The sequence below is a fragment of the Ammospiza nelsoni genome, chromosome 1 (assembly GCF_027579445.1).
Source record: "Ammospiza nelsoni isolate bAmmNel1 chromosome 1, bAmmNel1.pri, whole genome shotgun sequence".
Taxonomy (NCBI): Eukaryota; Metazoa; Chordata; class Aves; order Passeriformes; family Passerellidae; genus Ammospiza; species Ammospiza nelsoni.
Window position 1 is genome coordinate 145,634,191 of NC_080633.1, and position 13,448 is coordinate 145,647,638.

General features: G+C 35.6%; 1 protein-coding gene across 7 annotated transcripts in view; it reads left to right on the plus strand.

The window, feature by feature from the left end:
- The window catches only part of EFR3A (EFR3 homolog A), a 75,404-nt gene that overhangs the window by 18,061 nt on the left and 43,895 nt on the right, over window positions 1–13,448 (plus strand). For 6 of the 7 annotated variants that reach the window (XM_059493968.1, XM_059493955.1, XM_059493990.1 and 3 more), the window contains 3 exons: window positions 4,681–4,757; window positions 6,600–6,727; window positions 8,058–8,208. In XM_059493968.1, coding sequence (XP_059349951.1) covers window positions 4,681–4,757; window positions 6,600–6,727; window positions 8,058–8,208 — 356 coding nt within the window. Of the gene's footprint in view, window positions 1–1,196; window positions 1,216–4,680; window positions 4,758–6,599; window positions 6,728–8,057; window positions 8,209–13,448 lie in introns of those variants that run through there. The other variant, XM_059493952.1, reaches the window with a different exon arrangement.

Genomic DNA, 13,448 nt, shown 5'->3' on the forward strand with positions numbered 1-13,448 from the left:
AACAGATTATTTCTTTTCCTAGGTTTTGATAGAAGCAAATGTGGCAGTTTTAAACTCAGCTGGCAGAACTTAGTCTTTTATCTTTTATGAAACTTTTGTTTTCCTGTAATTTTGTATGACTAAGATACAGCACAAATATTCAGGCAGACTATTTTGAAATACAGCTTTATTGTAATGTGATTTTTCTAATTTACAACATAGGATTTCCTGTAGTAAACTGTGTGGAGACACTTTCTGTGCAGCTCAGTGTTTTCTCTGAGTTTATTAGCAGTCATCTTTTAAACATTGAAAGGGTATGGAATTTTTATGTAGTGGAAATTATTAGCTGTGTTTTTATTAAAAGCAGTACTTATAATTTCCAGGGTTTATAAAAATGTCCTTATGCAAATCCTTTATTTGTGTATCCCAAGTGGATGTAATGTAGGAAGTGAAACAATAAAATGCTGAGAATGAATGGGAAGCTGGAAAGTAACTTTAGAATTGCTTAACTGAAAATTGATTTTCTACCTGCTGGATCATAATCATGTTAATGATTTAAATTCTGTAATCCTTGCTTGGAAGTGTTAGTAGAGATAATGTTAATTTCATTATTTTTAGATTGTTTCTTTAATCTTAGATGTAAACCTTTCTGTTTAAGAAAGTCTTTTTGGTCAGTAGTCTGCCTTAAATACATTACTCTGTATCTGTTCTCTAGGAAGACCAAGTGAGTAGGTTTTGCTAAAATATTTATCACTCTACAGTGATATGTGACAGCTGTCTGAGGATAGTTTTACCTGAAACTACATGGATTTTTTACTTCTAGTCAGAGAAATAATGAGCTGTGTGTTCCAGGCGAGTTGAAGTAATGAAACTGTCTGTGCAGTTTCATTGGAGCAATGTGTGTGAATCGCACATTGACAATATATCTTTTATTCTTTGCTCTTTTCCTGTGCCTGGCCTTGTTACCAGAATTTGATCCTGAGGTTTTTCACGTGTTAGCAGCCTTTATGCAGATGTCACTGAGCTGATCAGATAAGCTTACAGTGTTGCAGAGCCCTGGTGGGAAGGAACTGCAGCTGTGTGAGTGTGAGAGGGAACATTTCTGGGAAAGGAGACAATTCCCCCAGAGTGAATCCATAGCCAGGATGAGGCAGTATGTGCAAGTTCCAACTGTTGAGCAAGAAAAAGCCTATGATTATAATTCTGCTTTTCAGCCGAGGCCATGTATGTGTTTGGGTAGGTGAAATTACCATTTTCTGATGGTGGGGCTGTGTCTTACTGCTCTTGTGTAGAATAAATGTGTGTAAAAGAAGTACCTGTGCAGCTGGTAAATGTGTACAGTTCTAACATGAAAAATGCAGATTATCAGACTTCTTTAGCAGAAGAGAATGTGCATGTTTGAACTTGATAAAAATCTCACTATTGGAGAAGCAAACAATATTTTTTAAACTTTATACATTAACTTTCACATTACAGTGCAAAATTCTCGGTAGATATTGCTTTAACCTCTATATTTGCTTGCATAAAATGATGTAAAGATGTGTGCAAGGGGGAGGCCATTAAAATGTAAATTTTGTCTGACATTAAAAAGAAATTGCCATAAGATTTTTCCTCAATAAACCTGCATAAAATCGAACAGCTTTTTCTTTTATTTGTGTTCTATAGACCTACAAAACAGTCTGTTTATGTGAAATGAATGTGTTTATCCAAATAAATTTTTATCTGTGTTAAATTGCTATCCGAGAAGCAGAGAATCCATTTTCAGTTGCTCAGCTTCTATCCATCTTTGACAAGATTCATCTTTTTGGTCTATGTAGTAAAATGTTCCTAAGTTTTACGGGTTACTTTTAATGTAGTTTGTTGACTTGATCTTGTGGTGCTTTTGTTCTGTTGTCTTTTTTTTGGTTGTTGTTGTTTTTTAAATATTCATACATTCTTTAAACCTATTCCTACGATTTTTTTGAACCTTTCATGCTTATATGAAAATGATATAACTGAGCAATGATTAGTAGTTTTCCCACAAAATCTGTGTCGTGACTGTTAACTATTCTGGTTTTTGATTTAGGTTGTCATTCATTTCTGTGTTGTTTGGAGTGCTTGTCAGTTTTATTTCTGACAGTACTCTGCTTGGAGGCTGAAAACTTTGACAGATTAAATCTCATTTTCTGATACTTGAATGTTCTGTTTAATGTAGGAAGTTCTTTTGATGGTATTAACATCATAGTTTTTTAAGTTTATACTTCGATGATACAGAATTTTTGACAAGTTTATGGGGGGTTTTTTCCATGTAAACAGTTCTATAATTAAATACATAGCAATGTAAAGATGCTACCAAAATCCAAGATGAGGAAGAAATTTCAAGTCTTCTGCATACTTACTGTTAGGCCTTTTTTTGGTTTCAAAATTCAATATGTTCTATAAATTCGGAGAGCAGTATTTCAGAAGAGCAATATTATGTTTCCATTAAGTGAAACCATGTGGTAAGGCCGTCAGAATGAATTGGTACTGTTACCTGATCTTTTTTATCCATCTCAAAGAAGGAACTGGATCCAGATTTTGTGTTAAATTTATGTAATTAACACAGGTTTGAAACACCAATTTAAGATTTAAATTGCAGTTCTTTGCAAAGATTTTCTTCTTCTGTCACTTAAAGAGACAGAAAATAATTCTAAAAAATATTTTGATTGCCTGTCTTGCAATATTTTAGATTGTTTTCCTTCTCTTATGTTTTAGGTAGTTGCATGCTACAGTTATTGTTAGAATATTTTGTTATATTTCGTACTGGTCAAACATACTGTTTACCATGGACCAAAGTTAATGGTCAACCATGAGGTAGAAAACCAAGTACAAAGAGTACTGAGCCACAGAGTGCTGCAGAGTTGCATACCTATCTGAAAAAATATTTAGCAATAATATGTGGGGTTTGGTGGATTTTGAAGGTCTTACTTGAATTTCCCAATATGGAGTGGTATACAAGACACTGATACAGTACTGCTTTCTTACTATGATTTTCCTTACTTCTAAAATGTTGCATAGCATTGCTCTCAAGAGAATATTTTTGTAGAACTGTCTAGATTATTCCTATTTTAAGTAGGATTTTAACCTATTTTCATACCTGCATTTTCCAGCATATTGAAGAACTTTGATTTTATCTACTTCATTCCTGCAGCTTTTATGTAAATGTTGATTTTTACATTTGTTAGAGCTCCATGAGTAAGACATCAGGCCGGAGTGATATGAAGAACTTGACAGTATTGCAAAGTACCATTAAAAAAAAAAATTCTCAATATTTCAGTTGTTTATTCCTTGAGTGCTTTTTATTTTCATAATTGTGTATTGAAGTAATGAGTCAGTGTTGATGTTACTGGTGGTACAGGACGCTTAATTCATAAGCTGGGCGCAATTCAAGTCCATTGGGAAGAACTTTGAGTTAAGGCACAGTTTTAAAATCATAGATCTATATTTAATAATTGTCTGTGATAAAATAAGTGGCAAGAATTGCCAAAGTATGAGCAGAATACATTTTTTATTCAAGAGACAATAGTATCAGAAAGCAGATGTAATTGAGGGAAAATGTCTGCTCCTGTAGAGTCCTGTAATTAAAACTGAGCACAGTAGGTGAAATCTTTGTTATGAACCTCCCATATGTTCTGATAAGGGTGGTTAAAAACTACTGAGATTACTTAAATATCTTAAGTAAAGAAATACAAGTCTTGATGCTTTTGCAGAGGAATTGTAATCATCAAAAGTTTCTGCCAAGATACCCTTTATTGTTTGCATTCTTTACTGTTTTTAGCAGTGTTGAAAGATTTTTTGAGTATGTAAATGGAAATCTTTACTAAGACATTTGTAAGGTATTATCTGCTCTGAATCTTTCAGGTGTTGCAGTTTGAAAGACAGAATCTGCATTAAAAACAAGGAATTCTACCCTGATAAATAGTAGAATAGATATCTAGAAACTCTTTTTTTTTTTCTTTTGTGCTGAGTTTTAACCTAACTCCAAAGTTCTAGTAGTTCTTAGTGCTAGAAAAAGGACCAAATAATGCTTTGCAGGTTTGTTACCTTTTTAAAGCAGGCACTATGACTTTTAAAATTAATAACATTGAAGTTACATGCATTGTTCTGATTATATGGATTAGTAGTAGAGTAGAAATGAGATCAAAAAATCTAATTTCTCTGCTTCAAGTGACTGTCATTTCACTGATGCCTGGTAGAAGGAAGGATAAGTGACAAGAAAGGCAGAGCATGTTTTGTATATTATGGTTTATATTGGTTTATATGGGTGCCTTTAAAACAAATTTCATTTTTATTTTCTATTTTTTTTTAGAATAATGCACATAATGCACATTTGGGTGTTTTGAAACAGTCATTCATAGTGAAGATAAACCTGCAAATGAAGCAGCTTTGGTTTTAATATGACTCAATTTTAAAATGCCTTGACTTTTCTGCATGTTTTGAAGTGTGGATGGCAGCTGCATTTCTGGTACCCGAGATCCTTGCACATTTTCTCGTGTATTCCAGTGTGCCAGTCATTTCCCTTATTGACTTACTTGTACTTACTTTCAATTCCCTTGGTTTTTGCTTTCTTGCTGATAGCAAGCTGAATTCAGTGTTATCTTCTTCCTCCATGCTTGTCAGCTTGTCCCTTCAATGAGTCCCTAGAAGTGCATCCTAAATCCCCTTGGGTAAATCTCTCCGCAGGAGTTTGCTGCTGCTGTGCTGCGCTGCGACCTCGCTACAAGCGCCTGGTAGACAACATCTTTCCTGAAGATCCAAAAGTGAGTCATGCCTTTAAAATTTTAAGGGATTGATGCTTGAAAATCTGTGATAATACCTTGTGATTTAGCAGGTTTTTTTTTTTTAATTTTCCTTTTTCTTTTTTAACATTTTATCATAAATTCTTCTTTAGCGCTTAATAGCTTTAAGATAGGTTAGTAGAATAATTTATCTGGAGAGGGATCCATGGAGATCATCTGGTCTAATTCCATTTCCAAAGCAGGGATGCACACTGAAGAATAAAATTAGTTTGTTTTGCTCAGAGAAAAAGAGATTTCATTAAACAAGGTATTCTGCTGCAGAGGTAGCACTTAACTTCATCACTTTTTAGAACCCCAGACAATTGCTTTCTTGTGCTGGCAGGTGTGAACATTTTCTGGTTTTTTACAGGGTTTTAATTGTTTAACTCTTGACTTACTGACTGTGAACATTTTTATAGCCCTGGTAGGCTGTTGTGACCCAAAAAGGTTTTTCTGGTGTGTGTGTGTGTTTTTTTTTTAATTTTCCAGATACTCATCTACAATTTTATTTTTTCATTTCACTGTAACAGTCTTGGAGCTATATTAAAGCCTAACTCTTACTCTCTGTGAAAATAAATAACTTCTGTTTACCATGGAGGAATGCATTTGTCTATACATAATCATTTGACAGTTCAGACTGATCAAGAGCTTATGTTTCTGCTGCTCTGTTTTTTTAAGTGTATTACCAAATTTTTATATCTTTTGTTATAGTAGAAGTAAGCAGCACAATCAGTATTTGTGTAATATTTGGTTTATGTTTACAAAGTATGTTGGCTTTTTTTTAAATGATGATGTTACTCAGTGCCAGGTATTATGTAAGTGCATAATAGTGGCTTTTAAGGAAATTTTTTCTGTGTATACAATATATTGAATGCATGGAACAGTATGGGTTTATAGGTTTATTTGTTCTAATCTAGTTTTTGATACAGATGTAGAAACACCTGGAAATGCTACAGCTGTAGTGTTTTAATTTAATAAATTGACTCAATGGCTCTGAGTTGGCACTTCTTAGCCTCTGCTTTGGTTAGTATTCATTGGGTCAATGGAGGACACAGGCCAGTTCATGATGTTTCCCTTCAGTTGCACACTTTCTGTATAGTATCAGAAGATTTGCTTGATAAAATTCATTAATCAATAATTAATGTCTTAAAAGATTTAAGTAATTTATTTGAAAAAGAAATGTTTATGAACTTCCAGGGGGAAAAAAAAGACAAAAAGTCTTATCCTGTTTACCTGATAATTATGATCATAACCTCATCTGAGCAGATCTGTGTTATAGTTCATGTTGGAACTAATATCTGAATCTTTGATCTTGCTCTGACAATTAGCTCTCAGATGCCTGGGCGCCAGCCTTGTTCAAGATATGACACAGAAAAAATAAAACATTCAAACTACAATATTAAATATTTAAACTACAATCTTGCTTGTGTATTTTATCAAAATTATGCATTGAATATACTTGGTGGGGGGATGGGAAGGGAAAAAATTACATTGTGCTATTAGGAAAGAAGTGTGTCTTAGAACTGGTCACATATCTTACTACAGACCTTCTCTTAGAATACTCATTCCCTCACAAAAAAAGGGTGGAGCAAGCTAGTTGCTTCATTTCCTTTAAAAATATTTTAGTTGTTTCATGTTGCTGGTTTTTAAGGTTATGGCAGTTTTGCTCAATAGTTTTGGAGTTTTTTCAGTAGCTTATTTCCATCTGTAAGGCTCTGATTGCTCTGATCTTTAAATATTAACTAGAAAAAAAGGAAGAACACTTGGAAAGCTTTATATTTCCTATGAATTGTTTAATTTTCTATTTTGTATTTCTGTTTCTAGGATGGTCTTGTTAAAGCTGACATGGAGAAACTGACTTTCTATGCAGTTTCTGCACCAGAAAAGCTGGATCGAATTGGGGCTTACCTGGCAGAGAGACTGACCAGGGATGTGGCCAGACATCGCTATGGGTAAGGAGAGAAGTCATTAAAAATAGATGCCAGCAAGTCATGGAATTTCATCATGTTTGTTCTGATCAAGTCTGGAAAGCAAGGCAGACCCAGTCTCTTTGTGGTCAGTTACCCTTGTCTGACTGCCAGGCTCCCATCCAGCTGCTCTCAGTCCTCCTGCTCAGCCAGATGGAGAAGAAAATAAAATGGAAAGCTCATGGGTTGAGATAAGGACAGGGAGATCTCTTTTTCCCCGTGATGGAACTGAGTGACTTAACTTGGGGAGGATTGATTTAATTATTGCCAATTAATGACAGAGTAGGATAATGAGAAATTAAAACAGAGCTTAAAACCCTCTTTCCTCCAGCTGTCTTTCTTCCCAAGCTCAACTTCACTCCCAAGTCCATTTCCTCCACCCCACCAAGCAGTGCAGATTCGGGCTGGGGACTGTGGTCAGCTTATACCATCTTGTGTCTCCTGCTACCCTGCTCTGGTCTTGGCTCTGTCCTTGTAGGCAGTGCTTTAGGAACTGCTCTGGCATGGCTTCTTTGCTCAGGGTGCAGTCCTTCAGGAACAGGCTGCTCCAGCATAGGATCACAGATACTGCCAGAAAAGCTCCTGCAGGGGCTGCTCTCCATGGGGCCTGTGCCTGTTCCAGCTGGGCCTTTCTGTGGGCAGCAGATTCCTTCAAGGCACAGCTGCTCCAGCTGGGGGTCCTCCATGCTCTGCACTGTGGATATCTGATTACCTGTGGGCACTTCCAGTGTCCTTGAGGAGCTCAGGTTTGGGAAATTGGGGGTAAGTCTTGGAGCTGGCTGTGTGTGTCATGGGGACAACTCCTGGTTTCTGACAGAAACCACTCCTGCAGCCCCTTGCTGACAAAACCTGGCTATGTAAGCCCAAAACACCTTTGAATGTCAGTCAGGATATAGGAAAACAGCATTATCTTTCTTTTCAGCCCTTTTGGCTAAATCAAATATTTAAGTGAGTAATATTTTAAGTCTAAGAAGTGGCAGGAATTGTTAAAGAAAATCAGCATCCATTACAGACCACCATTTTTTGGCCTTCGTGACATCCAAAGCTGTTATTTAACTTTATAGAAAGGAGAAATGGCCAGCACTCAATTCTATACTTCCCTCCCTCCTACACAACCCCATCTCCTCCCAAAACAAGAAAAAAAGAGAGAGAATATGGATGTAGAAAACAGCTCCAAGTGTCATTTTTGTGCAATGGGAAATACACATCTTCCATTCTTTCTTTTCTATTTTTTTGTGGTAAGATCCTAAGTTGAACTAATTGAGTTAATGATAAATGCAATACATCTTTATGTGTTTCTCTAATTAATTTTCAGTTATGTTTTAATTGCCATGGAGGCACTGGACCAACTTCTAATGGCTTGCCATTCTCAAAGCATAAAACCATTTGTGGAAAGTTTCCTTCATATGGTGGCCAAGCTTCTGGAATCAGGCGAACCAAAGCTGCAAGTCCTTGGGACCAATTCTGTGAGTAAGCTCAGATGCTAAATCAAATCAGAGTAAATCTTTGCTTTGAAAAGTAGTTTGAGAAGTCTTAAGGGGTCTGCCAGTTGACATCAGTTGGAAGATGCTGTCTGTAGCAGGGTGTATCCTTTGGGCCTAAACCCAGAGCAGATACCAGCTGGAGGCAGATAAACTGTTTCCCTGCAGCATCCCAAATTCTTTTGATGTGTGGGCTCATTCCCTCTAAAAATAACTTTGGAAGGAACAGGAAAGCTGTGCTGTGAGTTCATGTTTTGGGTCTTTAAGCAGCCCTCCTGGAGCCAGTATATAGGTAAGACAGAATTTTGTTTTCTGGCAGCTTAAGCTACACAGAAAGATTCTTCTTAGCTGAAAAGTAGCTTTGAGTATTGCAGTGTCACCCTCTTATCAGCTTAAATATTTCAGGATTCAGATCTAGGCTTGAAGGGCATAACTAAAAATGTCAAAATGAAGATTTAGAGATCCAGTTTTCCAATTAGAGTGATGGGTGCAATCAAGGGTATAGCTCTGTAATACTTGCCTTCTAACTGCTGTATTTTCCAGCTGGTAAAATTAGAATCTCATAAATTCCAGGATTGTGATGTGGACTGTTTTCACTTAGAGTTATTGCTTTTACATGAGTACAGAGTACTTGCTTTTCATGTAAATGATTGCCATTGCTACCAGTGGGGATTTCTTTGTGGAATCAGTAAAGATGTTGGGCTTTTGGGTTTGGTTCCCAGCTGATGAAATTAAATGGAGTTGCAGCTCAGGAAGACAGGAGGGCACAGTAACCTGATGTTACCCCAGAGTAGGATTTCTTGTTATGGTGAAATAAAGAGAGTTTTGCTGTAATGTAGGGTAGAAGTGTCCTTTTTTCCCCCACTAGCAGGGCAGCTGTACTGAGGATAACAATATCTGTATCTCATTATACATATAAAATTTTGCTTATTCATTTAAATATCATTGAGCCAGGCTACCCTGCTTCTTTTGATTTGTTTGTATAATAATGCCTGGGCAAGTCCTTTTAGGGAAATGACTTTGGAACTTGTTTCCTAGGCTGCTAAAGACAAGGTGTGCATCACTTTCCAGTTAAAAATCATTGGTTAGTGCCAACCTCCACTCTGATGTACAAGGCATGTGTCACTTCAAAATGCATGTTACTGAGCAGGACTTCACTTAGGGTAATCTGTTTGATATTCCTGTTGGTTCCTAAGTCTTTTATGAGTAGAGGAGATTAGAGACTTCCTGAATTAGGAGATAATTTGTGTTTGTCTTCTATAAAACTCACAAAAAAAAGGTTTCCCTAAATGAGAGGAGAAACTATGTGAGGAGAGAGATTTTTTATGGCTCTTCAACAGCATTTCAAAACCTTATTTTAGCCAAACTCTGTTCATTTCCCTAGGTACCTTCTAGAGTTAATGAAGACAAAGGATGCAAGTCTATTTGTATTGACTTAGAAGGAACAAGGGTAACAGCTTGTCTGTTACCAAGGGCACTGCCTTACTGTGTTCTTAAATAGATTTTGTTACATTAACAAAGAAAGTTTACCGCAATATTCAGCCTTTTTTCTCTCCTTCAGAAGGAAATAAGCAAGCAAACAAAAACCAAAAGGCAAGGGAGATGGTCTGGTGACAGAATAATGCTTCATGTGCTTAAGCTGATGAACCACTTTGGAGTGTGAACTGGGATTGTCTACAAGAGAGGAATGGGTTGTTTATGAAGTAAATGTTTTTAACTGGTGAGAAGTCAGGCAACCTTTGGAAAATTTTACATAGTATTTTTAGGAAACTCACTTTAAGGCCCCTACAAATTTATAGTCTGCTTACATTTAAAATATATGGAGTATGATTGTGGCTCTAAGTAGATTTTGATTATTTTCTACCCAAAACTTCATTGATATAGAAAAGCAGTGATGTCTTTGAAGTAAAATTCAAACCTCTTTAGTTGAGCTATAGGGTTTTTTCAGCCTTACAGATTTTGTTTTAGCTGTGATTGGTTAAAAGGTTAAAATCTCTGTACAGAACATCTTTGGGTGGTTTAAAAGCTTGGAAAGATTTGGAAACTCCCACTGCCTTCCACTGTGGTTTGCTGACTTCCAGGTATTTGGTTTTGGGTGCAGAACTTACTCTACTTTGTGCCCTGTATTTCAGGAAAAAAACCCAAAACTTATACTTAGATGTTTGTCAACTTAAATTATTTCTGGAATTTAAATTTCTTTTAATTTATAATAAAAAGTCAATTTGTTTTTGAAAAGCAAACCTGAAGATGGCTATTTTAGATAAATAATTGTTTGGGTTTTATTTATGCATTTTTAAGCCTGATCTTCAGGTTACGTATAATTAATTTGTTGCATTTATATGTTGCATTTATAAATTATGTTAATTTATTTCCTACAGCAGTTGTTTGTTTGGTTTTTTTTTAATAGCATAATTGTTAATCTATTTATATAAGGCAGATACTTAAAAACAGTAAAATTCAATAGTGGATATAATGAATAGGTGTTGAGATTTTTTTTATATAGACCAAATTTCAAATTGCTAATGCCTGTGAGGTTCAAAATAGCTTTTTCTAGCATGGAAGATGTTTTTATAAACCATGTGCTAGGATAGCATATGCTGGTCAGGAAACTGAAAACACGTGGTGGGAAAAAGTGGTATCTCCTTGGCTTATGTGTTAAGGATCTGAAGGCTGATTGCAATAAGCTTTTCCTTAGAAATTTATGACAATACTGTATTTCTCTCTCTAATTTTCTTGCAGAATTTCAGTAACTGAGTGTCATGTAAAGCATCTCCATTGCTCAAGTGCAAAGGATTAAACGTATTGCTTTGGTCTGTTGTGTTTTTTACTAGGATAGAAGTGACAAGCTTTAAAATCTTTCACCTTGTGGTCAAAATTTTTTGGAATAAGAGATCCAATTTATATCTATTAGTCTATATCCAGCTTATGTCTATTTCTGAAGTTTTTAAAGAAGGTTCAGAAAATTTCTTTAGTGAGCAGCTGGTCAAGAACAATTGGATACATGATAAACTTTCATCTTAAGGTATATTTACAAGACTCAGTTAAATAAAAAAATATTTTAAGCTAATTTGGAATGCTGATGAGGTGAAGTCTTTGTATTTTGTCAGTAACATATTGAGGTTTCATGCACAAAATACAGATAATATGTGGAACCCATTATTACCACATTTTAATTATGTACCACAAATGCTTCTTTAGTTGATAAGGTGTTTCCTTTTATAAAAGCAGTTTCTTTGCAGAGCAGTGAAGTAATGATCCCATCAGTGACAGTGCTGAGCTTCCTGTGCATGAGAAGGTGGCTGTTATTGCTGGGTATCATCATTTGTATTTTAAAGGAAGACAGACAGATTCCCAAGTGGAAAAGTGATCAACCAGTGGCTGAGACAAGACTTTCATATTTTTAGTGTTGGCTTTTAAAAGCAGTTGGTTTGGGCAGAACTAAGTGCATATGTATGTAAAAATAGTATCAAATGTCAACACTTGAAATTAAGCTATGTCAGAATTCATATTCCCAGCAGGGTATTTACTTGTTTGCCTTGTCTCAGCTTGCTAATCTGGAAGAAGCAATGAAAATTTACCCTTATTGCAAGATGCTTCTTTCATTCCATGTACCAGTACAGAATTTTATGCTGGTAGTGATTTAATACACAATGGAACAATTCCTTTTCTAGCATGCCTCCTCTGTCTTTTTAATAGGATTTAAATCTCAGGGAGACAGATTAACACACAGCACTCTTTCTCATTTTGTGAGTTATTAAATTATCTTAGAAATTGTGTGCCTGCATCTGCTAGAATTTAAGTGCTTTAGGGTCACTCAAAGTTAAGTATTGCTCCCCCCACTCATACTTGTGCTCTCTGGTTTTGCAGTTCCACACTGCTGTGACCCTGTAAGCCAACATTCCATTGCTGATTTTGTTACACAACTGTACATGTGGTGGTCAGGAGAATTTTTATCCAAGGGACACAAACTAAAATAGAATGTGAAATTTTCCATCCTATTCTGATAAAATTGAAAGTGTCAGGTGACCCCAGGTATTAATAAATAAACTAAATCACCAGTTTTCATTGCTGAGAACCTTGTGATCATTTTCATGCTGCCTTTGTAAAGTTAATGTATCCAGTGTGAAGTCAATGTATCCAGTGTTTGAAGCTTTTCTCTTCAGGAAAATTGAAGTGCTTGTTCTTCTGGCATTTATTTGTTGTAGTGCACACATAACATTCACACTTCTCATTAAGGCTGTGCTGTGTGGTTTGGAAGAGTATTACATTTATAGGAGATCATGACTTCCCGTGTGACAGTTTCATAATAATGAAATACAGTACCTTGGCCTGTGAAAGGTGATAACTGCCAGTATCAGCACTGTGTTTGAAACAAGAGAAGACAGACTGGGGAGCTCAGATATGAAAAAAATAATTCTCAGGGCGAGCTTAGCATTCTTACAGGGAGATACTTTAAGTAACATGACTCAAACTCAAATATGATGCATGGTGATTATTCTTGAATAAAACTGACCTTCTTTAAAGACATCCAGGGCCCATTAAAAGTTATGATTTTTCTCCTCATGTATTTGCTACATAACAGTGATAAAACAGCATAAATGCATAGAAGAAATTTTGTCCTTGAGAAATTATAGGATTTACTCATAGGGCTTGCACAGTCTCTCTCTCTCTCCCTGGTAATATAATCCAAATTTCTCTACTCAGTCTGGAACAAGTATCTTCTGAATAAATAATATGTTTCTTCTTGACTTTGTGGTAGATTTATATGTTTTTATACTGATTGAATTTTTTTGGTTTCAAAATAAATGGAAATAACATACTGCCAATGTAAGTTCCTTTCTGTACCTTCTGTATTATAAAATATAAAAGATGCTTGTACTGGTAAAACTTCCATAAGTTACCATAGGATGCTTGAAAGCATTTACTGTGAATGACATGTTTATATCTATAAAAGCTTTGTAAATAATCCCTAGGCAAGTGCTTGGACTTTCAGAAGAGTTTTATCCTTTTTTAGGTTGAATAAGTGCTGTATTTGAAGTTTGTTTGAAAACATATGCTTAGGAGTAAAATATTCTGTAACAACAATAACAACGCCACCACTGCAAAGTACAGAGTGATGTCTACTGGAAAAACTTAACATTTCTATGATGGAATGGAATTTTACACTTTACTGAATGACAGTGCACAACTCTAAACTGTTACCACAGAGAACTTTCCTGTGGCCT